General features: G+C 41.9%; 1 protein-coding gene across 1 annotated transcript; it reads right to left on the minus strand.

Moving 5' to 3' along the window:
* Positions 1-1,375: 1,375 nt before the first annotated feature.
* LOC121373803 (cell wall protein DAN4-like) lies at positions 1,376-21,043 on the minus strand. Its single transcript, XM_041500576.1, has 6 exons — positions 20,499-21,043; positions 16,560-16,829; positions 14,028-14,100; positions 5,195-5,261; positions 3,844-3,920; positions 1,376-1,577 (listed from the first exon to the last, which is right to left on the minus strand). The coding sequence occupies exons 1-6, from the start codon at positions 20,950-20,952 to the stop codon at positions 1,523-1,525; spliced, it is 996 nt and encodes a 331-aa protein (XP_041356510.1). The 5' UTR covers positions 20,953-21,043; the 3' UTR covers positions 1,376-1,522.
* Positions 21,044-23,721: the final 2,678 nt, after the last annotated feature.

Genomic DNA, 23,721 nt, shown 5'->3' on the forward strand with positions numbered 1-23,721 from the left:
AAAATAAACTCGTGCAATAAATAGGAAGCGAAAACAACGTACGTGAAGTTCTGTATATTTATTTCTACATTTTGACGTTATGTTTGTGCTAGAGTCGTGGGTCGCAACTTTTGACGTTACGTAAACAGAGGATAATAAACGAGTTACCAGTTATTATCAAATGTATGTCCAGAGTGAAATGAGTTTCAATTGTCACGAGCTTTAGCGAGTGACAAATAAAAATTATTTCACGAGTTTATCAATCAATCGTTGGAGCGAGTTTTTGGGAGCGAGTTCTAAGGACTGATTTTTTAGACATATTTTCTAGTAATTTTCTTATAATTTTAGTATAATTATTATAAAATTGGAAAAGAGTTCGACCCGTACCCCTCTATATCAAAGGCTCTAAAGACTAACCCTAACCCTATACTTAAAACTACTCTTAGCCATTGAAAGGGGGGTACGGGTCGAACTCATGCCTAAAATTGTTTAATAGCGTCTTGCCAATTGCTTTTTAGGCTTACAACTGGAAAATAAAACATGAATATTATGAGTGGATATAGTGTATGGTCTTTCTTTACCCTTCTTGACCGGCCTCAGTGGCGTCGTGGTTAGGCCATCGGTCTACAGGCTGGTAGGTACTGGTTTGGATCCCAGTCGAGGCATGGGATTTTTAATCCAGTTACAGACTCCAAACCTCAATGCTCAATGGGTAGGTGTAAACCACTTGCACCGACCAGTGATCCATAACTGGTGCAGCAAAGGCCATGGTTTGTGCTATCCTGCCTGTGGGAAGCGCAAATAAAAGATCCCTTGCTGCCTGTCGTAAAAGAGTAGCCTATGTGGCGACAGCGGGTTTCCTCTAATGATCATATGTTTGACGTCCAATAGCCGATGATAAGATAAAAGATCAATGTGCTCTAGTGGCGTCGTTAAATAAAACAAACTTTACTTCTTTACCCTTCTTAGTGGTTTAATGTGTACATTGTGGAAGTAATGACAGTGTCAGTCTTTGAAAATCAATTGCACATATACAGCGAATCACGTGACGCGTAGTAAACATTAAAGGGACGGATCCTAGTTTTTAAACAGTAAGACATGTTTTTCACTATTAGAGCCGTTTATGATCACTGAAATTAAAGATTACTTATATTTTATTGTTTAGATTATCCATTTCCATAGAACCGAAGTGTTTCTTGTCATCCTGGTGTTTCTAATACCACAAAATGCATTTTTCATATTTTTAAAAACGCACGCGCGTCTGAGAAGTAATGATTATGATGGAGTCGCGTTTTAGTCTATTTTTAAAAGTATTGCAACGTCACAGACTCTTGTTTCACTCTGTTGTATCCAAATGTGTTACAGGTTTGTAAATTAACCAAACTTAGTGTCCATTTTTACGGGTTGAAACTAGGATCTAGGTGAAAAAAATATGCCTTAGTGTTTAAAAACTAGGTCTGTCCCTTTAACATTGAATTACACCTTCATCGCACGCTGGATTCATGCTGAATCCATCTTACAAATCGAGCCATTTTAAAAGTCTTCAAATCACTATAGGTCCTGACTTTGTATCAATGAACTGTGCCTTGCCGTTGTTTCTGTAAAAAAAGACAAAAGAGTTATGTGTTACTAACTAGATGAAACCTCCAGATACATAATGGTATATTACTATATTGTCTATCAAAGGTCTGTCTATATCGGCCACATTTAGTTATCAACCGCCTCTTGAACATTATTTTCTACAGTAATGACACTGATTAGGGCAATGGTGTCCGTGCTATATGGATTTAAGGCTTCCAATGGAATTGAATATAATTTCACAAAACTGAGTGGACAAAACCACTGTTCAGGATTAGTCCTGGATTGTCATCTCTCCCCCCCCCCCCCCAACCTCCCAACGACTGGGTCAGACTAGTTGTGGTAGTACTTTGTGATCATGACCGGGGGGAGCGAGGGGGGTTACACACCATCATTAATTACCCCATGCAATCAAACCAATTTCTATGTCAGACTTTATTCTGATATATCAAAAGCCGTGTTATGTTATCTTGTCTATGGGATGGTGCATATAAAAGATCCCTTGCTACCAATGGAAAAAATGTAGCGGGTTTCCACTCTATGACCATATGTCCAAAATACCAAATGCTTGACATTCAATAGCCGATGATTAATAAAGCAATGTGCTGCAGTGGTGTCGTTAAACAAAACAAACTTTCTTTTTTATTCTGTGAAAAATACAACAACTTCGAAAGGATCATGTGACTACTGCTTTTAGGGAGTGATCTCCCTTGGCAACTATCATGCAAATAAATAAAAAATCAAAATTGGTCGACCATGAACATTTTCAGTTATCCACCCTCATGCTAGAACACCGCCTCGTGTTGTCATTTAGTCCGAGTACTCTGCTGTTCGAGCGGTTCGTACTCGGGTTAGATCCCGTTATGCATATGGTAGTATACTACTCGTACAACTGTCAGCAGTTAAAGGGACATACCCTAGTTTTTAAAAACTAACGCATATTCTTTACTATTATAACTGTTTTTGATAACTTAAATCATACTTTACTTAAATTTTATTGTTTAGATTATCAATTTCCGTATATTCGAAGTGTTTTTGGTCATCTAATATTTTTAAAAACGCACGTGTTAATGTTCACGAGTTGAAACTAGGGTCTGTCCGTTTAATACTACATACAGCAAGTAACTTGAAACCAGTGGGTTATATAAATACTACGTAAATGTTGGTCGAATCTGTTGCCTAAACCAGTATACGCATACAATGGTTGCAATAAATATTGTATTGTATTGTATTATATTGTATTGTATTGATTGTATTCATCAAAGAAATTCAAAATGCATATCAGAATTTTGTATTATTTTTATAAGGACCACTCCCCTTAAAGGGACATTCCTGAGTTTGCTGCATTGTAAGATGTTTCCGACTAATAAAATATTTCCACGATTTAAAGTTACATATTAAATATATTTTCTTCTTTAGAATATTAGTGTCTGTATAATCAATGTGTTTCTAGTCGTTTTAATATTTGTAAGAAGCCCAAACTGGATTTTGTCTTAAATAATTTCGTACGTACGAAAAAATTATATTTTAGGAAATAAAATAAATTTAACCTAGTATAAATATTAAAACGATAAAAACAAAACACGTTTAATATACAGCCACTTATATTTTATGCAGAACAATATATTTGATATGTAATTACAATTGTTAAAAAGTCTCTGTTAGTCGATAACATTTTTAAAATTGCAGCAAACTCAGGAATGTCCCTTTAACTAGTCTGATCCTAGCCTACTCTTTTTGATTAGCAGCTAGAGATCTTTTATATGCACCATCCTACAGACAGGATAGTACATACCAAAGCCTTTGCTAGAACAAGTATCAACACGACACATTGTCCTGCTGCCATTGTTTTTCGTCATCCTAGTCTGATCATCCACAAACACTATGCAACCAAAACCGTATCTCTACTAAATGCAGAGTCGAATGGGCATTTGGCAAAATAGTGGTTGATTCCATGAATCTCTGTCTAGTGCCTCGTCCATGGAAGGACAGTCACTCCAGAACAGATAGCAGACCATGGGCCTAATTCACTAAACTCTCGCAATTTTGCGATCACGCAGTGCAATGCTAAACTACTTGCAAAGAGGATGCTTTGTTGTGTAGCAGAGCCTAAGAGAGTTTTGTGACATAGGCCCCATACACCCTTCCTGCACCGCTCAAAAGAGGACTGTCACTCACAGACTATAGTTTAATTTTACTACATGAACACTAGCACGGGACAGAGCTGATTGCACTAGACATAGCTGTGATGACGTGCACTAATGAACCACTGAACAGAGGGTATACCGTATTACGAAGATGACGTCACCACCCTTACTGTCTATGACCCCGGAGTGGATAGCAGATGGACACAGGGGTTCCTTCTGAAACGAGACACATAGAATTTTCATTGTATTTCTTATTATAGTAGGTGTTAATATAGAGGTTATCATATGTGTGTCATACTGATTTTAGAGAGAGAGAGAGAGAGAGAGAGAGAGAGAGAGAGAGAGAGAGAGAGAGAGAGAGAGAGAGAGAGAGAGAGAGAGAGAGAGAGAGAGAGAGAGAGAGAGAGAGAGAGAGAGAGAGGATAATACATGAATCCTGACATGAGTTTCGTAAAATCGACTCACAGGCGAGTGTGATAAATAATGTATTACTATTGTTTTCTTTTTTTATGAATGATGCAAATTGCAATGTACAGTCTGAGATAGGACTAAGGAAGCAACGTCATGTTTTACTGCTAGATTCGTGTAATACAATGTTTTGGGTGTAATAATCCTATTTAGGACTAATGTCGCAATACATTTTATGTCTCCATTGTATATTTTTATGTATACTGTAATTTGACACATTTAATAAACAATTGAGTCATTCATTATCATCATGATTATAATCACAGTCTTTAAACATAATACACGTATGTATTTTAATCCATCAATTCATTTAATTCATCTCAACTTATTTTCGGGCTTATATCCAATTAAGATCAACCACCCTGTCCTGGGCATACACTTATGCTATCTGGGCTGTCTGTCCAGGATATTGGGTTAGTTGTTAGTGGTTAATGAGAGAGAAGTTGCTTTAGTGCTTTTTCAGGGATGAAAGTGACTTTTCCCAAAAAGGGCTGAAATAATTTTACCAAATTATGGATATGTCTTTGGCCGAGAACTTTGTACGACATCCCATTGAAATCACAAAATCCCGAACAATGGATAGATTTTCAATGCATTCGCAAACAATACCACCATTTTGTCCAACATGACGCGACCAATGTATACGATCTGCGCATTGGTCTCGCGCAGATGATATTTCGCGAGACAAATCTGGCCAATAAGCAAATATGGCGGCCACACTGGGCTTTTTACATGATAGATGCACTGAGTCGTTAAAACTGGCTCTGGGTGGAAGCCGGTACCGGGTTGCGAACCATGTACCTAACAGCCTTATGTCCGATGGATCAACCGAGGCCGGTGTCCATAAATTGGATCTATAGCTTTTTAAGGAAAATGTTACGAACTTTTGCACATTGCGTTTAATACTACTGCAAAACAAAATGGGTTTCGCAACCCATCATTCAAATTCGACATAGGTACTGGTATTCAAGTTTATAAATTTGACATTTGATATTATTCATCAGAGGTGGTAGGTTACTCACCGGTGAATACTGATTCGAGGTACCATTCACTACGTTCGTGCCTGAACATGATGCAGGGCAGGTGATTCTGTAACAACAAGCCAAACAAATAAACCACATAATATATATATATATATATATATATATATATATATATATATATTCATAAATATAGGGGACTGAAATCAAAAAATGTAGGGGAACCTGAAATATTAGCCGAACATACATTTTGACCACAGACATCCTAGTAAAGAACGTTCAGGTCTGTTTATCAACACACCGAAACACATTCCATAGTTTGCACATGCATCACGCATTTGCCCGTACACGTACGTGGGGTGTCATTCTCGATTTTGACCATTTTCAGGAAGGTCCATTAATCACTGTGGAACATTATTTCTGTCAATTTTTTATATTCTGTTGATCATACAGTTGTTATTGTTTTGTTTTTTGGTCTTTTTTATTGTTTGAATGTGCGATTTACTGATAAAAAAAAACCCGTCAAATTTCAAATTTCACTTCTGACCCCAATCGTCCTTCAAGATCTTTGGTGGTCATAAAACCTACTGTAATACTGAACTACCGGTTGTAATGTTTTCCCTATTAATTCACTATTATCATATAACCATTCCCCACAGTTAATATACATTACAATTTTGGCAATTGTAAATTCGTATTAGAGTTCCCCTACTTTTTTGAAGAATATATACTCTTCAAAAAAAGAAACGCAAAAGGGTACAAATGGGTTATAACTCCGATTTTATGTTTCCTACCGGTTCATGCTTTGTGAATATAAGGTCATTGCATGTCCCAAACACATTCCCACGGTTACATTCGATAAAACGCAGCTACTGTACAATAAAGTTCCAAAATGTGAATATTCGCAAAAACGCAGCCACGTGCAAACCATGTCACCACTGCACGTGCGTTGTCTGCACGTGCAACATGAACACCGACAGTATAAAAGTGCAGGGTGTTCGCTTGCCTGGCCTCTGTATCTGGCCGACAGTTGACAATCCAGGACATGCCACGTCTCAGTGAACCGCAGAGAAACAATGCCATCGGCCGACTAGACGCAGGCGAATCCAGAACGGCCGTTGCCAGGGCATTCCATGTGTCCCCAAGCACCATCTCCAGACTGTGGGACCGTTACCAGCAACATGGATCAACACGTGACCTCCCTAGATCCGGTCGACCACGGGTCACTACCCCCGGGCAGGACCGCTACATCCGGGTACGCCACCTTCGGGAACGATTGACTACTGCCACCTCCACAGCCGCAGCAATACCAGGTTTGCGCAGGATATCCGACCAGACCGTACGGAACCGCCTACGTGAGGTAGGAATTCGTGCCAGACGTCCAGTTCGAGGTGTCATCTTAACACCACAACACCGTCGACTCCGACTGCAGTGGTGCCAGATTCATCGACAATGGCCTCAACTGCGATGGAGACAGGTGTGGTTCAGTGACGAGTCCCGATTTCTGCTCCGACGTCATGATGGAAGATGTCGCGTGTATAGGCGTCGTGGTGAACGTTATGCGGCAAACTGCGTGCAGGAAGTGGACAGATTCGGCGGGGGTAGTATCATGGTGTGGGCAGCCATCTCACACACTGGCAGAACTGACCTGGTCCACGTGCAGGGCAACCTGAATGCACAGGGCTACATTGACCAGATCCTCCGGCCACACATCGTTCCAGTTATGGCCAACGCCAACGCAGTGTTCCAACATGACAACGCCAGGCCTCACACAGCACGTCTCACAACGGCTTTCCTACAGAACAACAACATTAATGTCCTTCCTTGGCCATCGATATCACCGGATTTGAACCCAATTGAGCATCTATGGGACGAGTTGGACCGACGCCTCCGACAGCGACAACCACAGCCCCAGACCCTGCCCGAGCTGGCAGCAGCCTTGCAGGCCGAGTGGGCCACCATCCCCCGGGACGTCATCCGTACTCTGGTTGCTTCAATGGGCAGGCGGTGCCAGGCAGTTGTCAACACACGCGGAGGCCACACCCGGTATTGACTCCAGATGACCTTGACCTTGGTGGTGTGTCCTATCACTTACTCACAATGGACTAGAGTGAATTGTGAACAATCCTGCAACATTTGGTAATTATCGGACTCACCATTCAATAATTAAATCAATTCTCCAAATGTTATGACAATGTGGTTTTGCGTTTCTTCTTTTGAAGAGTATATATATGAGACGGAGGAAGAGTGAAATAAAGAGGGACAGATCAAGATTATATTGTTTAACGGCAACGCTAGAGCAGGTTAATTTACAAATGATTGGTTATTGGATATCAAACATTTGGTCTTCATAGAAAACCTGCTACATGTTGTTCATTACCAGCAAGGGATCTTAATATATGTACTTTCCCGCAGGCAGAATAGCACCTACCATAGCATTTAATATACCAATTGTGGGGCACTGGCTTGATAAAGAGACAGTGGGACACATACAGAGAGAGAGAGAGAGAGAGAGAGAGAGAGAGAGAGAGAGAGAGAGAGAGAGAGAGAGAGAGAGAGAGAGAGAGAGAGAGAGAGAGAGAGAGAGAGAGAGAGAGAGAGAGAGAGAGAGAGAGAGGATAATACATGAATCCTGACATGAGTTTCGTAAAATCGACTCACAGGCGAGTGTGATAAATAATGTATTACTATTGTTTTCTTTTTTTATGAATGATGCAAATTGCAATGTACAGTCTGAGATAGGACTAAGGAAGCAACGTCATGTTTTACTGCTAGATTCGTGTAATACAATGAGAACATAGTCTTCCGTGTCCGTGTCTAAAATAATAAGGTAGGCTGTTCTCGTAAATAGGCTGGTTGGTGGATTAATGTTGTGGATCGGCTCAAGTCGCAGGGCTGTTCTCGTAAATAGGCTGCTTGGTGGATTAATGTTGTGGATCGGCTCAAGTCGCAGGGCTGTTCTCGTAAATAGGCTGCTTGGTGGATTAATGTTGTGGATCGGCTCAAGTCGCAGGGCTGTTCTCGTAAATAGGCTGCTTGGTGGATTAATGTTGTGGATCGGCTCAAGTCGCAGGGCTGTTCTCGTAAATAGCCTGGTTGGTGGATTAATGTTGTGGATCGGCTCAAGTCGCAGGGCTGTTCTCGTAAATAGGCTGGTTGGTGGACTAATGTTGTGGATCGGCTCAAGTCGCAGGGCTGTTCTCGTAAATAGGCTGCTTGGTGGATTAATGTTGTGGATCGGCTCAAGTCGCAGGGCTGTTCTCGTAAATAGGCTGCTTGGTGGATTAATGTTGTGGATCGGCTCAAGTCGCAGGGCTGTTCTCGTAAATAGGCTGGTTGATGGATTAATGTTGTGGATTGGGCTGTTCTCGTAAATAGGCTGGTTGGTGGATTAATGTGGTGGATCAGCTCAAGTCGCAGGGCTGTTCTCGTAAATAGGCTGGTTGGTGGATTAATGTTGTGGATTGGCTCAAGTTGCAGGGCTGTTCTCGTAAATAGGCTGGTTGATGGATTAATGTTGTGGATTGGGCTGTTCTCGTAAATAGGCTGGTTGGTGGATTAATGTGGTGGATTGGCTCAAGTCGCAGGGCTGTTCTCGTAAATAGGCTGGTTGATGGATTAATGTTGTGGATTGGGCTGTTCTCGTAAATAGGCTGGTTGGTGGATTAATGTGGTGGATTGGCTCAAGTCGCAGGGCTGTTCTCGTAAATAGGCTGGTTGGTGGATTAATGTTGTGGATCGGCTCAAGTTGCAGGGCTGTTCTCGTAAATAGGCTGGTTGGTGGATTAATGTTGTGGATCGGCTCAAGTCGCAGGGCTGTTCTCGTAAATAGGCTGCTTGGTGGATTAATGTTGTGGATCGGCTCAAGTCGCAGGGCTGTTCTCGTATATAGGCTGGTGGATTAATGTTGTGGATCGGCTCAAGTCGCAGGGCTGTTCTCGTAAATAGGTTGGTGGATTAATGTTATGGGTCGGCGCAAGTCGCAGGGCTGTTCTCGTAAATAGGCTGCTTGGTGGATTAATGTTGTGGATCGGCTCAAGTCGCAGGGCTGTTCTCGTAAATAGGCTGGTTGGTGGATTAATGTTGTGGATCGGCTCAAGTCGCAGGGCTGTTCTCGTAAATAGGCTGGTTGGTGGATTAATGTTGTGGATCGGCTCAAGTCGCAGGGCTGTTCTCGTAAATAGGCTGGTTGATGGATTAATGTTGTGGATTGGGCTGTTCTCGTAAATAGGCTGGTTGGTGGATTAATGTTGTGGATTGGCTCAAGTTGCAGGGCTGTTCTCGTTTATAGGCTGGTTGGTGGATTAATGTTGTGGATTGGCTCAAGTCGCAGGGCTGTTCTCGTAAATAGGCTGGTTGGTGGATTAATGTTGTGGATCGGCTCAAGTCGCAGGGCTGTTCTCGTAAATAGGCTGGTTGATGGATTAATGTTGTGGATCGGCTCAAGTCGTAGGGCTGTTCTCGTATATAGGCTGGTGGATTAATGTTATGGGTCGGCGCAAGTCGCAGGGCTGTTCTCGTAAGTAGGCTGGTGGATTAATGTTGTGGGTCAGCGCAAGTCGCAGGGCTGTTCTCGTAAGTAGGCTGGTGGATTAATGTTATGGGTCAGCGCAAGTCGCAGGGCTGTTCTCGTAAGTAGGCTGGTGGATTAATGTTATGGGTCAGCGCAAGTCGCAGGGCTGTTCTCGTAAATAGGTTGGTGGATTAATGTTATGGGTCAGCGCAAGTCGCAGGGCTGTTCTCGTAAATAGGCTGGTGGATTAATGTTGTGGGTCAGCGCAAGTCGCAGGGCTGTTCTCGTAAGTAGGCTGGTGGATTAATGTTATGGGTCAGCGCAAGTCGCAGGGCTGTTCTCGTAAATAGGGTGGTGGATTGATGTGGATCGGCTCAAGTCGCAGGGATGTTCTCGTAAATAGGGTGGTGGATTGATATGGATCGGCTCAAGTCGCAGGGATGTTCTCGTAAATAGGGTGGTGGATTAATGTTGTGGATCGGCTTAAGTCGCTAACCTGACAAGGAGATGGGTATGCGTGCCGACATGAGCAAGACATTATAAGATTACATCTGAATGATCGATTATATTTAGCGTTAATTTAAACCTTAGACTGTCTTAAGTCATACTGAACCCTCTCACAAATCTCACTGACTTGACTGACGCGCCGGGTGTATGTGTTACAAATCTCACTGACTTGACTGACGCGCAGGGTGTATGTGTTACAAATCTCACTGACTTGACTGACGCGCAGGGTGTATGTGTTACAAATCTCACTGACTTGACTGACGCGCAGGGTGTATGTGTTACAAATCTCACTGACTTGACTGACGCGCAGGGTGTAAGTGTTACAAATCTCACTCACTTGACTGACGCGCAGGGTGTATGTGTTACAAATCTCACTCACTTGACTGACGCGCAGGGTGTATGTGTTACAAATCTCACTCACTTGACTGACGCGCCGGGTGTATGTGTTACAAATCTCACTCACTTGACTGACGCGCAGGGTGTATGTGTTACAAATCTCACTCACTTGACTGACGCGCAGGGTGTATGTGTTACAAATCTCACTCACTTGACTGACGCGCAGGGTGTATGTGTTACAAATGTCACTCACTTGACTGACGCGACGGGTGTATGTGTTACAAATCTCACTCACTTGACTGACGCGCCGGGTGTATGTGTTACAAATCTCACTCTCTTGACGCGCCGGGTGTATGTGTTACAAATCTCACTTACTTGACTGACGCGCCGGGTGTATGTGTGACAAATGTACTTACTTAACTGATGCGCCGGGTGTATGTGTGACAAATTTCACTTACTTGACTGACGTGCCAGGTGTATGTGTTACAAATCTAACTTACTTGACTGACGCGCCGGGTGTATGTGTTACAAATCTAACTTACTTGGCTGATGCGCTGGGTGTATGTGTGACAAATCTAACTTACTTCGCTGACGCGCAGGGTGTATGTGCTACAAATCTCACTCACTTGACTGACGCGCCGGATGTATGTGTGACAAATCTAACTTACTTGACTGACGCGTCGGGTGTATGTGTGACAAATCTAACTTACTTGACTGACGCGCCGGGTGTATGTGTTACAAATCTAACTTACTTGACTGACGCGTCGGGTGTATGTGTGACAAATCTAACTTACTTGACTGACGCGTCGGGAATATGTGTGACAAATCTAACTTACTTGACTGACGCGCCGGGTGTATGTGTTACAAATCTAACTTACTTGACTGACGCGCCGGGTGTATGTGTTACAAATCTAACTTACTTGACTGACACGCCGGGAGTATGTGTTACACATCTAACTTACTTGACTGACGCGCCGGGTGTATGTGTTACAAATCTAACTTACTTGACTGATGCGCCGGGTGTATGTGTTACAAATCTAACTTACTTGACTGACGCGCCGGGTGTATGTGTTACAAATCTAACTTACTTGACTGACGCGCCGGGTGTATGTGTTACAAATCTAACTTACTTAACTGACGCGCAGGGTGTATGTGTTACAAATCTAACTGACTTGACTGACGCGCCGGGTGTATGTGTGACAAATCTAACTCACTTGACTGACGCGCCGGGTGTATGTGTTACAAATCTAACTCACTTGACTGACGCGTCGCGTGTATGTGTGACAAATCTAACTCACTTGACTGACGCGTCGGGTGTATGTGTGACAAATCTAACTCACTTGACTGACGCGCCGGGTGTATGTGTTACAAATCTAACTTACTTGACTGACACGCCGGGAGTATGTGTTACAAATCTAACTCACTTGACTGACGCGTCGGGTGTATGTGTGACAAATCTAACTCACTTGACTGACGCGTCGGGTGTATGTGTTACAAATCTAACTCACTTGACTGACGCGCAGGGTGTATGTGTTACAAATCTAACTTACTTGACTGACGCGCCGGGTGTATTTGTGACAAATCTAACTTACTTGACTGACGCGTCGGGTGTATGTGTTACAAATCTAACTTACTTGACTGACGCGCCGGGTGTATGTGTTACAAATCTAACTTACTTGACTGACACATCGGGTGTATGTGTGACAAATCTAACTTACTTCACTGACGCGCCGGGTGTATGTGTTACAAATCTAACTTACTTGACTGACGCGTCGGGTGTATGTGTGACAAATCTAACTTACTTGACTGACACGTCGGGTGTATGTGTTACAAATCTAACTTACTTGACTGACGCACCGGGTGTATGTGTTACAAATCTAACTTACTTGGCTGACGCGCCGGGTGTATGTGTGACAAATCTAACTCACTTGACTGACGCGCCGGGTGTATGTGTAACAAATCTAACTCACTTGGCTGACACCCCGGGTGTATGTGTTACAAATCTAACTCACTTGACTGACGCGCATGGTGTATGTGTTACAAATCTAACTTACTTGACTGACGCGCAGGGTGTATGTGTTACAAATCTAACTTACTTGACTGACGCGCAGGGTGTATGTGTTACAAATCTAACTGACTTGACTGACGTGCAGGGTGTATGTGTGACAAATCTAACTCACTTGACTGACACGCCGGGTGTATGTGTGACAAATCTAACTCACTTGACTGACGCGTCGGGTGTATGTGTGACAAATCTAACTCACTTGACTGACGCGTCGGGTGTATGTGTGACAAATCTAACTCACTTGACTGACGCGTCGGGTGTATGTGTGACAAATCTAACTCACTTGACTGACGCGCCGTGTGTATGTGTTACAAATCTAACTTACTTGACTGACGGGAGTATGTGTCACAAATCTAACTCACTTGACTGACGCGCCGGGAGTATGTGTCACAAATCTAACTCACTTGACTGACGCGCCGGGTGTATGTGTGACAAATCTAACTCACTTGACTGACGCGCCGGGTGTATGTGTTACAAATCTAACTCACTTGACTGACGCGCAGGGTGTATGTGTTACAAATCTAACTGACTTGACTGACGCGCAGGGTGTATGTGTTACAAATCTAACTGACTTGACTGACATGCCGGGTGTATGTGTGACAAATCTCACTCACTTGACTGACACGCCGGGTGTATGTGTGACAAATCTAACTCACTTGACTGACACGCCGGGTGTATGTGTGACAAATCTAACTCACTTGACTGACACGCCGGGTGTATGTGTTACAAATCTAACTCACTTGATTGACACGCCGGGTGTATGTGTTACAAATCTAACTCACTTGACTGACACGCCGGGTGTATGTGTTACAAATCTAACTCACTTGACTGACACGCCGGGTGTATGTGTTACAAATCTAACTCACTTGATTGACACGCCGGGTGTATGTGTGACAAATCTAACTCACTTGACTGACACGCCGGGTGTATGTGTTACAAATCTAACTCACTTGACTGACACGCCGGGTGTATGTGTGACAAATCTAACTCACTTGACTGACACGCCGGGTGTATGTGTTACAAATCTAACTCACTTGATTGACACGCCGGGTGTATGTGTTACAAATCTAACTCACTTGACTGACACGCCGGGTGTATGTGTTACAAATCTAACTCACTTGATTGACACGCCGGGTGTATGTGTTACAAATCTAACTCACTTGATTGACACGCCGGGTGTATGTGTGACAAATCTAACTCACTTGACTGACACGCCGGGTGTATGTGTTACAAATCTAACTCACTTGACTGACACGCCGGGTGTATGTGTTACAAATCTAACTCACTTGATTGACACGCCGGGTGTATGTGTTACAAATCTAACTCACTTGACTGACACGCCGGGTGTATGTGTGACAAATCTAACTTACTTGATTGACACGCCGGGTGTATGTGTGACAAATCTAACTTACTTGACTGACACGCCGGGTGTATGTGTGACAAATCTAACTTACTTGATTGACACGCCGGGTGTATGTGTGACAAATGGCACTGTACATGTAATCGAGGCTGTCACCAATCTGGAAACTGAAAAAAAAGAAGAAAAAAAAGATATAAAGATTATTACCAGAGTGTCTTCCGGTATCATCAATGTCATATATTAGGAATAAAAATTGTATTATGCGAGCCTTTGGCGAGCTTAATACATTATGTTTATTCCAAGTATTTGATATAGACGATGATGACTCGATTGTTTTAGAAAGCATTGATTTCAATTGCCATATCCTAACCGGACGCATACGCCACGATGCATAAATGTGTCGCGTCGCTAGCGTCCAATTAGGATATAGCAATTGAAATAAAATAATCGATCGTGTCGCTCGCGTCCGGTTAGGATACAACTTAAATCTGTCGCGTCGCGCGCGTGCAGTTAGGATGTGCGGCAATGCCATGGAAAACAATGATTTCTAAAATAACCGCTCGCATCGCTCGCGTCGCTCGCGTCAGGTTAGGATACAGGTTAATAATCTTTATATTGGACTGGAATTAAAGTTGCGTATACAGTTTACAAAAAAACACGTTGTATTGAACTTCAGATTATATGATAAAAGATTATTACCCTCGAGTGTTTCGGTATCGTCAATATTATATATTAGGAATAAAAATAATGTATTTTATTATATAACATTTAGTGAAATATCTTAAAATATCAGTGCCGATAACACATTTTAGAGTGAAAATGTCACTATTTCACTCTAAAATGTGTTATCGTCACTGTAGAAAGTGTTATTTTCACTGTAAGAAAGCCGGAACTATTTTACTGCTGGCATTTTAAAATAAATGTAAATTGCCAAAGATATATAATAAATAGAAAAGTTCATGTTTTTTTTGTCAAATATGATTTATATCTCATCGAGTGAAGTTTGCAATTATATCTCACGAGTCGCGCTTGATGAAATGTCCTCTATATACAATTTTTATTCCTAATACATGTTACTGACGATACCGAAAATCACTGTGGTAATAACCTCTATATAAGTTGCATGACGTTAAATATGCGTTTAAGGGACTACGCTGAGTTTGTAGACATTTTAAAAGGTTTTCGATAAATACACTCTTGTTAAGTTCGTAAAATTGTAATTTAGTTATACTTGCATAGAAAATTAATATTTCTTATAGCCAATGAATTTCTGGACATCACATGTCGTATTTTGTCAAAAATAATTTCTTACGTTAGAATGTTTTATTTCTTCCAATAACCAATACAATGGGTGGGACGTAGCCCAGTGGTAAAGCGCTCGCTCGATGCGCGGTCGGTCTGGGATCGATCCCCATCGGTGGGCCCATTGGGCAATTTCTCGTTCCAGCCAGTGCACCTCGACTGGTATATCAAAGGCCGTAGTATGTACTATCCTGTCTGTGGGATGATGCATATAAAAGATCCCTTGCATTTCTGGACATCTAGTTGTAAACGTTTTACGCAGGAGCATACCCCTGAACCCCCTAGAAACTTTGCTTGGTGCCCTCGTTCTCAGTCAGCCCCTCCCCATCCCTCAATGTCTACTTACTTCCGCCGTGTCTGAATAATGATAATAATAACAACAACAACAACAACAACAATAATAATAACAATAATAACAATAATAATAATGATTTTAATTGTAATTGTAATTGTAATTGTAATTATAATAATAATAATAATAATAATAATGAAAATAATAATAATAATAATAATAATAATAAATTATGAAAATAATACTATTAATTATAACGAAAATAATAATAATCACCATCATCATCATGATAATGGTGAAGGTGATGATGATGATGATGATGATGATAATGGTGAAGAAGATGATGAAGAAGATGATGATGATGATTATGATGATGATGATGATGATAATGGTTATAGTGATGATGAAAATGATGATGGAGAAGATGATGAGTATGATGATGATCATGATATTGATGATGATGACGAATATGATGATGATTTTGTTGTTGATGATGATGATGTTGATGATTATGAATATAATGATGATGATGATGACGACGAATATGATGATGAAAATGATGATGGTGATGATGATGAAGATGATAATGATGATGACGAATATGATGATAAAATGATGATGGTGATGATGATGATGATGATGTTGATGAAGATGATGATTATTATGATGATGAAGATGATGATGATGATGATGATGATGATGACGAATATGATGATGAAGATGGTGATGATGATAATGGTGATGGTAATGATGATGATGATGATGACGAATATGATAATGAAGATGGTGATGGTGATGAAGATGATGATGGCGATGATGATGATGATGACGAATATGATGATGCTGATGGTGGTGATGATGATGATGATGATGATGATGAAGACGAATATGACGAATATGATGATGAAAATGGTGATGGTGATGAAGGTGATGGTGATGAAGATGATGATGGCGATGATGATGATGATGGCGATGAGATGATGATGATGATGATGATGATGATGATTATGTTCATGATGATTATGCACTTACCCACTAGGTAGCCGGCTGCCGATGTCACGCCGTTTGTTGCATTACAGATGTACACCCCAGACAACCTTAAGACGTTACCAGGATCGACTCCCAGGAACAGAAGCTCATCTCCAAAGTTGTAAACATTATTCCCGTTTCCCCAAATATCTGGTCCGTCCAGCTTGTGCCATGTCGTGTTAGGTTTTGGCTCCCCAGTGACGACACATTTGAGTCTCAATAATGGCATTGTTATCTTCACTTCCGGGTTGTCAACTGTGACTTTCACTGGAACTGGAGACATGAGAGTCAGTTAAAGTTTGTTTTTGTTTAACGACACCACTAGCGTACATTGATTTATTAATCATCGGCTATTGGATGTAAAACATTGGGCAATTTTATCTTAGAAAAGAAACCCGCTACATTTTGTTTTCGTTAGTAGCAAGGGATCTTTTATATGCACCATACCACAGACAGGATAACACATACCACAGCCTTTGATATACTAGTCGTTGTACACTGGCTGGAGCGAGAAATAGCCCAACAGGCCCACCGACGGGGATTGATCCCAGACCGATTGCACATCAAGCGAACGCTTTACCACTGGGCTACGTTCCGCCCCGCTGAGAGTGATCTGTGATCTGTAAATACTGTTATGTTAAAGTAGTTTGGATTGGTCCAAAGAATATCACACGACTTTTAAAAAAACAAATGAAAAAAAGCACACGTTCATAACTCTATCAGCGGCGGATCTAGAAATTCATTTGGGGGGGGGGGGGGGGGGCAGTGATATGAGGCGGAATGCCAGTGGAACTTTGGGAGAGGTTTTGAGGGGATCGTAAAAAAATGAAATGAAAATGAATATATAATAAAATTATAACTGCCCCCTAGATCCTCCTCTGTCTATAAAACTCTGTTCTGCAATATTTCCGCCAATGCAGCTGAGTTTAAACAAAACAAATCGATTCAGCTGTTTCCTTATTTCAAAATAATAACATGACTTTTTACCTTATCTGTTAATGTTAAATCAGTAAATATCATTATGTGTTTAAAATCGTTTGTGGCACCGGCCTCGGTGGCGTCGTGGTAGGCCATCGGTCTGCAGGCTGGTAGGTACTGGGTTCGGATCCCAGTCGAGGCATGGCATTTTTAATCCAGATACTGACTCCAAACCCTGAGTGAGTGCTCCGCAAGGCTTAATGGGTAGGTGTAAACCACTTGCACCGACCAGTGATCCATAACTGGTTCAACAAAGGCCATGGTTTGTGCTATCCTGCCTGTGGGAAGCGCAAATAAAAGATCCCTTGCTGCTAATCGGAAGAGTAGCCCATGTAGTGGCGACAGCGGGTTTCCTCTCCAAATCTGTGTGGTCCTTAACCATATGTCTGACGCCATATAACCGTAAATAAAATGTGTTGAGTGCGTCGTTAAATAAAACGTTTTCTTTCTAAAACGTTTCTTTCGTTTGTGGCATGTACTATCAGGCACGGCGGAAACAAGTAGACATTGGCGGAGGGGGGCTGACAGATCGAGGGCGCAAAGCTTCTAGGGGTTTCCGAGGTATGCTCCCCGTAAAATGTTGAAAACTAGTGTACGGCGACTCGGTAAAGAAGACCAGAAGAGGAGGGAAGAAGAGACGTACGCCAGGGGCGGCTCGGGGGGATCCAAAGCCGGCGTCGCCGCCCCCACGGACTTCACCGAAGAGGAAGCAACAGCCTGAGGCGCCTGCATCCCCGGATGAAACCTACTCGAGTCTGGACATTGCGATGTGCCAGGCTCCGAGGGCGGTCCCACCCACCTCGACGCCACGGACTCCGACTCCGGTGACGCGGTCAATTATACCGACCGCTCCCGTTAAGTCGGCATAGGGACAAGTTGTTGTTGCGGCGGCTAAACGGAAGGCAACATCACCAACCACCCAACCAGCTAAGACTAAGCCGCCACCTCCCCCAGTCACTCCTCCTGAGGACGACGAATGGGTCCTAGCCATCAACGGACTCAGGAGACAGTTACAGCAGTACATGCAGGGGGACACGCTGGATCCGAAGATGCTTCGGGGAGGATTCCTCAACGTGGACTGGAGACCATTGGACAACGGTAACCACTACGTGCTACATAACCAAGTCTTCAGCGGCATACATGGAATAGTCGCACAAGAGGGAACAGATCTTCAGGCAGTGCATCTTGTTTGCGAAGATCGACAAAGATCTATGCACAAAATGATCAGTGCAGTCTGCGGCCCCGGCTATTCCACAGTGGTTCGGACTCCACGTCAACGACAACATCTGATGCCGTCACTCCGGGAATCTCCAGCCTCCCTGAAGTAGAACCCAACCTTACCTAGGACAGGTAACCTCCTTTTTTGGGCTTAGTTGGACTTTAATTTTTTTGGCCGTGGCTCAAAATTTCTATGTTTATTTTATTATAAATAGTCCAACGCACTTTACTTTGGCGCCCGTTCATTTGCTCAAATCACCTTAAAACGTTTTAGGCCAAGCATTCAAATATACTTTTGGTTTTAATTTCTTAGTCCGGACATGGTTAGGATGCAGATTATTCTCCGTAGATTTAGGTTTTTTGACCTTACTAAATTTTTTATTCCAAATTCCGCCCACTTCAAACTTACACCCCCCCCCCCCCCCCCCTCCTGTCCCGGACTTAGTCACTGGCGAAAGTCAGAGATTAAGCCCGTGATAGGCGTGCGTGAAGCCTTCGTGGCATATATGCACGTAAATACTTTAACTGACTGATTGCATTCTACAAGTAAAATTCATCTCTGCCTTAAGATTTACTACCAGCAATATTTTTTATTCAGGTTTATTGGGGGGGGGGGGGGGGGGGGGCTAGAGTCCTCCAGCCCCCTTCCCCGCTCCGCCGTGCCTGGCTACCCTGTCTGTGGGATGCTGTATATAAAAGTTCCCTTGCTGCTAATTGGAAAGTGTAGCCCATTGCTTGGCGATAGCGGGTTTCCGCTTTCATTATCTATGTGTTCCGTAACCATATGAGCTAGACGGACATTTGGACGGTTATGATCGATCCCTGTTTAGTAGTTGCAATGGTGCATATAAAAAAATCCCTTGGTACTAATTGGAAAATGTAGCGGATTGTCAACTCTGTCGGTTTTAACTTGTAATAATATTTAGAGTAATCGCCCCTGAGTCATTGCCATGCGATATTTTTTTCCGTTTGAAGCAAGGAATATTTTATATGCACCATCCCACAGACAGGATAACACATACCACGGCCTTTGATATACCAGTCGTGGTGCACTGGCTAGAGCAAGAAATAGCCCAAATGGACTCACTGACGGGGATCGATCCTAGACTGACTGCGCATCAGGCGAGCACTTCACTAGTGGACTAAGTCCTACCCGGGCGGGTATTAACTCAGTCGGCTGAGTGCTCGCTTGAGGTGCTTGCGTCGCAGGATCGAACCACCTCGGTTGATCCATTCAACTCATTGTTTTTTTTCTCGTTCCAACCAGTGCACCACAATTGATTAAAGGCCGTGGTATGTGCTTTCCTGTTTATGGGAAAGTGCATATAAAATATACTTTGCTGCATTAGGAAAAATGTAGCAGGTGTCATCTGATGACTACGTGTTAGAATTACAAAATGTCTGACATTCAATAGCCGATGATTAATTCTGTCTGTGGGATAGTCCACATAAAAGATCCCTTGCTACTAATGGGAAAATATAGCGTGTTTCCTCTCTATGACTGTATCAAAATAACCACATGTTTGACATCCAATAGCCGATGATTAACAAATCATTGTGCCCTAGTGGTGTCGTTAAACAAAACAAACTTTAGCAGATGACTACGTGTCAGGATTACCGTATGTTTGACATCCAATGGCGGATGATTAATGAATCAATGTGCTCTGGCGGTGTCGTTAACAAAACAAACTTTAAGTTTAACGTTCCGCCCCTCCCAACACGTCTACAAAGAGTTAGCCTGCTTACCTCCTGAAGTTGATGTCGTTGCCGTTGGTGTTGTTAGAATTGTTGACAACGTTGGTGTTGTACTGTTAGCTGATGTTTTCGTCGTCACAGTAGTAGCATTAGCTGGGTGTGCTGTTGCTGGGAGAACTGATGTAGCAGTTGCATTTGATCGAACTGTGTTGTTAGACGTTGTAGACGTAGTTGACGCAGATACCGAGGACAATGTTGAATTGGATGTGGGAGTTGTGGTAACTGAGTTTTGAATAGTAGTCGCTGTCTTATTAGACGGGATTGCAGTGTTAGTTGTTGGAAGAGTCGTCGTATTGGACGCTCTAACTGTACTTGATAATGTCGATGCAGACGTCGACGGGGTTGTACTAAATGTTGTATTAGACGCCACAGATGCTGATCCTGTTGGTGTTGGCGCCGTTGATGTGGTAGAATTGGTTTGGTTAGCTGTTGCTGCACTAGACATAGTCGACTGTGTACCATTAAGATTTACTGCGGTCGTCGTTGTAGTATTTGATACAGATGTTGAGGCATTAGACGCAGATACATTGGACGCCATTGTGGTAGATGATATATTCTGTGTTGTCGTTGATACGGATGCTGAGAGAGATGTAAAATTTGATGATGATGGTGTTACTGCACTAGACATCGATCCTGTGGAGTGTGAGGTGGTTGATGCAGGCAGTGTTGTCGCTGTTGAATTTGACTTTCCAGGTGTGAATGTCGCTGTCGATACAGTTGTGCCAGTTGATGGGGATGTCGGGAGAGTAGAGTTGTTTGACAGAGTTACGTTTATGTCTGCGTTACAAAAATCTGTAGAACAACAACTGTAACCATCCTTACTCATTGTTGGCTTACTGGAACACGCCTAGAAATAAATGCATCAATAAATACTCTGATAAATAAATAAATAGACAAAACAAAGAAACAAGCAAGCGGAGAGATACGTTAATATATAGTTAATATATTAATTCAAACCAGTAGCTTTAATTGTAGTAGCAATATAGTATTAATAGCATTAAAACTAGTAGTAATATTAGTAGTAGTAGTAGTAGTAGTAGTAGTAGTACCAATAGTAGTAACAGTAGTACTAGTAGTAATAATAGTATAAGTAATAGTAGTAGTAGTGGTAGTGGTGGTGGCGGTGGTGGTGGTAGTAGTGATGGTAGTAGCAGCAATAGTAGTAGTAGCAGTAGTAGTAATAATATTAATAGTATCAGTAATAGTAGTAGTAGTAGTAGTAGTGGTGGTGGTGGTGGTGGTGGTGGTGGTGGTGGTAGTGGTAGTGGTAGCAGTAGCAGTAGTAGTGGTAGTAGTAGTAGTGGTAGTAGTAGTAGTAGTGGTAGTAGTAGTGGTAGTAGTGGTAGTAGTGGTGGCGGTGGTGGAGGTAGTAGTGATGGTAGTAGCAGCAATAGTAGTAGCAGTAATAATATTAATAGCATCAGTAATAGTAGTAGTAGTAGTGGTGGTGGTGGTAGTAGTAGCAGTAGTAGTAGTAGTAGTAGTAGTAGTAGTAGCAGCAGCATCAGTAGTAGTAGTAGTAGTAGTAGTAGTAGTAGTAGAAGTAGTAGTAGTAGTACCAATAGTAGTAGCAGTAGTACTAGTAGCAATAATTGTATAAGTAATAGTAGTAGTAGTAGTAGTGGTGTTGGTGATGGTGGTGGTGGAGGTAGTAGTGATGGTAGTAGCAGCAATAGTAGTAGCAGTAGTAGTAATAATATTAATAGTATCAGTAATAGTAGTAGTAGTAGTAGTGCTGGTGGTGGTGGCGGTGGTGGAGGTAGTAGTGATGGTAGTAGCAGCAATAGTAGTAGCAGTAGTAGTAATAATATTAATAGTATCAGTAATAGTAGTAGTAGTAGTGGTGGTGGTGGTGGTAGTAGTAGCAGTAGTAGTAGTAGTAGTAGTAGTAGCAGCAGCATCAGCAGTAGTAGTAGTAGTAGTAGTAGTAGTAGTAGTAGTAGTAGTAGTAGTACCAATAGTAGTAGCAGTAGTACTAGTAGCAATAATAGTATACGTAATAGTAGTAGTAGTAGTGGTGTTGGTGATGGTGGTGGTGGTGGTAGTAGTGATCGTAGTAGCAGCAATAGTAGTAGTAGCAGTAGTAGTAATAATATTAATAGTATCAGTAATAGTAGTAGTAGTAGTGGAGGTAGTGGTGGTGGTAGTAGTAGTAGTAGTAGTAGTAGTAGTAGTAGCGGCAGCAGTGACAGTGGTAGTGGTAGTAGTAGTAGTAGTAGTAGTAGTAGCAGTATTTGTATTAATAGTAACAGCAGTAGAAGTAGTAACAGTCATAATAAAATTAATACAATAACAATAACAATGATGATGATAATAATAATAATAATAATAATAATAATAATAGTTATTATAATAATAATAATAATGGCGATTACAATATGGTTCGCTCGTTACGTGACATTGAAGTTGTAATAGAGTTAATTATAGCCATTAATTTTTACCTTCGCGTCAGCACATCCCAGGTAGAAGGTGTTAAATGAGAATTTCTTCTTGTATTCTGTAGCACACATCTGGAATTCAATATTGAATAAGGTGTCATAGCACAGTACAATACGTATCCTCCTAAACATATAGGTGCGTTTAGTATAGTGAGAAAATGTAACAAAAGTACACCCCACCCCACCTAACAATGGTTAAAACCGTGTAACGTTTTCAGAAGAGATTAGAAGATGTATCACTGATGTATCACTGAGAGTTAAAACTGGGAAATAAGAATTTAAGCCTTCTGCCATGGCAGTGGAAACAATTTAGGATTTGCGATAGATTATTTAGATTTTATTGATTTGATTATAAATTTCTGTACATGGAAAGAGTTTCTGGTCATCCTGGTGTTTCTAATATCACAAAATGCATTTTTTATATTTTAAAAACGCTCGTCTCTGTGAGAAGTAACGGTTATGGAGACGAGTTCGAGTCTACTTTGTAAGGATATTTCCCTGTTTCGACGTCACAAACTCTTGTTTTACTTTATTTTAACTTTATCCAGAAGAGTTAAAAGGTTTGTAGATTAATCAAACTTAGATTCCAATTCAACCGTTGAAACTAGAGTCTGCGACATTAGCAATCTGTAATACTTGGAATTAACTGGAGTTAAAGGCATATTATCACAGGCCACTGACCTATTTAAAGGCATATTATCACAGGCCACTGACCTATTTAAAGGCATATTGTCACAGGCCACTGACCTATTTAAAAGCATATTATCACAGGCCAC

Source organism: Gigantopelta aegis, chromosome 5, assembly GCF_016097555.1.
Source record: "Gigantopelta aegis isolate Gae_Host chromosome 5, Gae_host_genome, whole genome shotgun sequence".
NCBI classification, from domain to species: domain Eukaryota; kingdom Metazoa; phylum Mollusca; class Gastropoda; order Neomphalida; family Peltospiridae; genus Gigantopelta; species Gigantopelta aegis.

What these genes read in the sequence shown, in the direction of transcription:
- LOC121373803 (XM_041500576.1), bottom strand. Translation starts at nt 20,952, where the DNA reads ATGTCTAGTGCAGCAACAGCTAACCAAACCAATTCTACCACATCAACG. An exon ending in ACACCCGGCGTGTCAATCAA is followed by an intron (nt 5,262 to 14,027) that starts GTAAGTTAGATT and finishes TTGTTGTTACAG; the next exon opens with AATCACCTGCCCTGCATCAT. An exon ending in CCTCGAATCAGTATTCACCG is followed by an intron (nt 3,921 to 5,194) that starts GTGAGTAACCTA and finishes GTCTCGTTTCAG; the next exon opens with AAGGAACCCCTGTGTCCATC.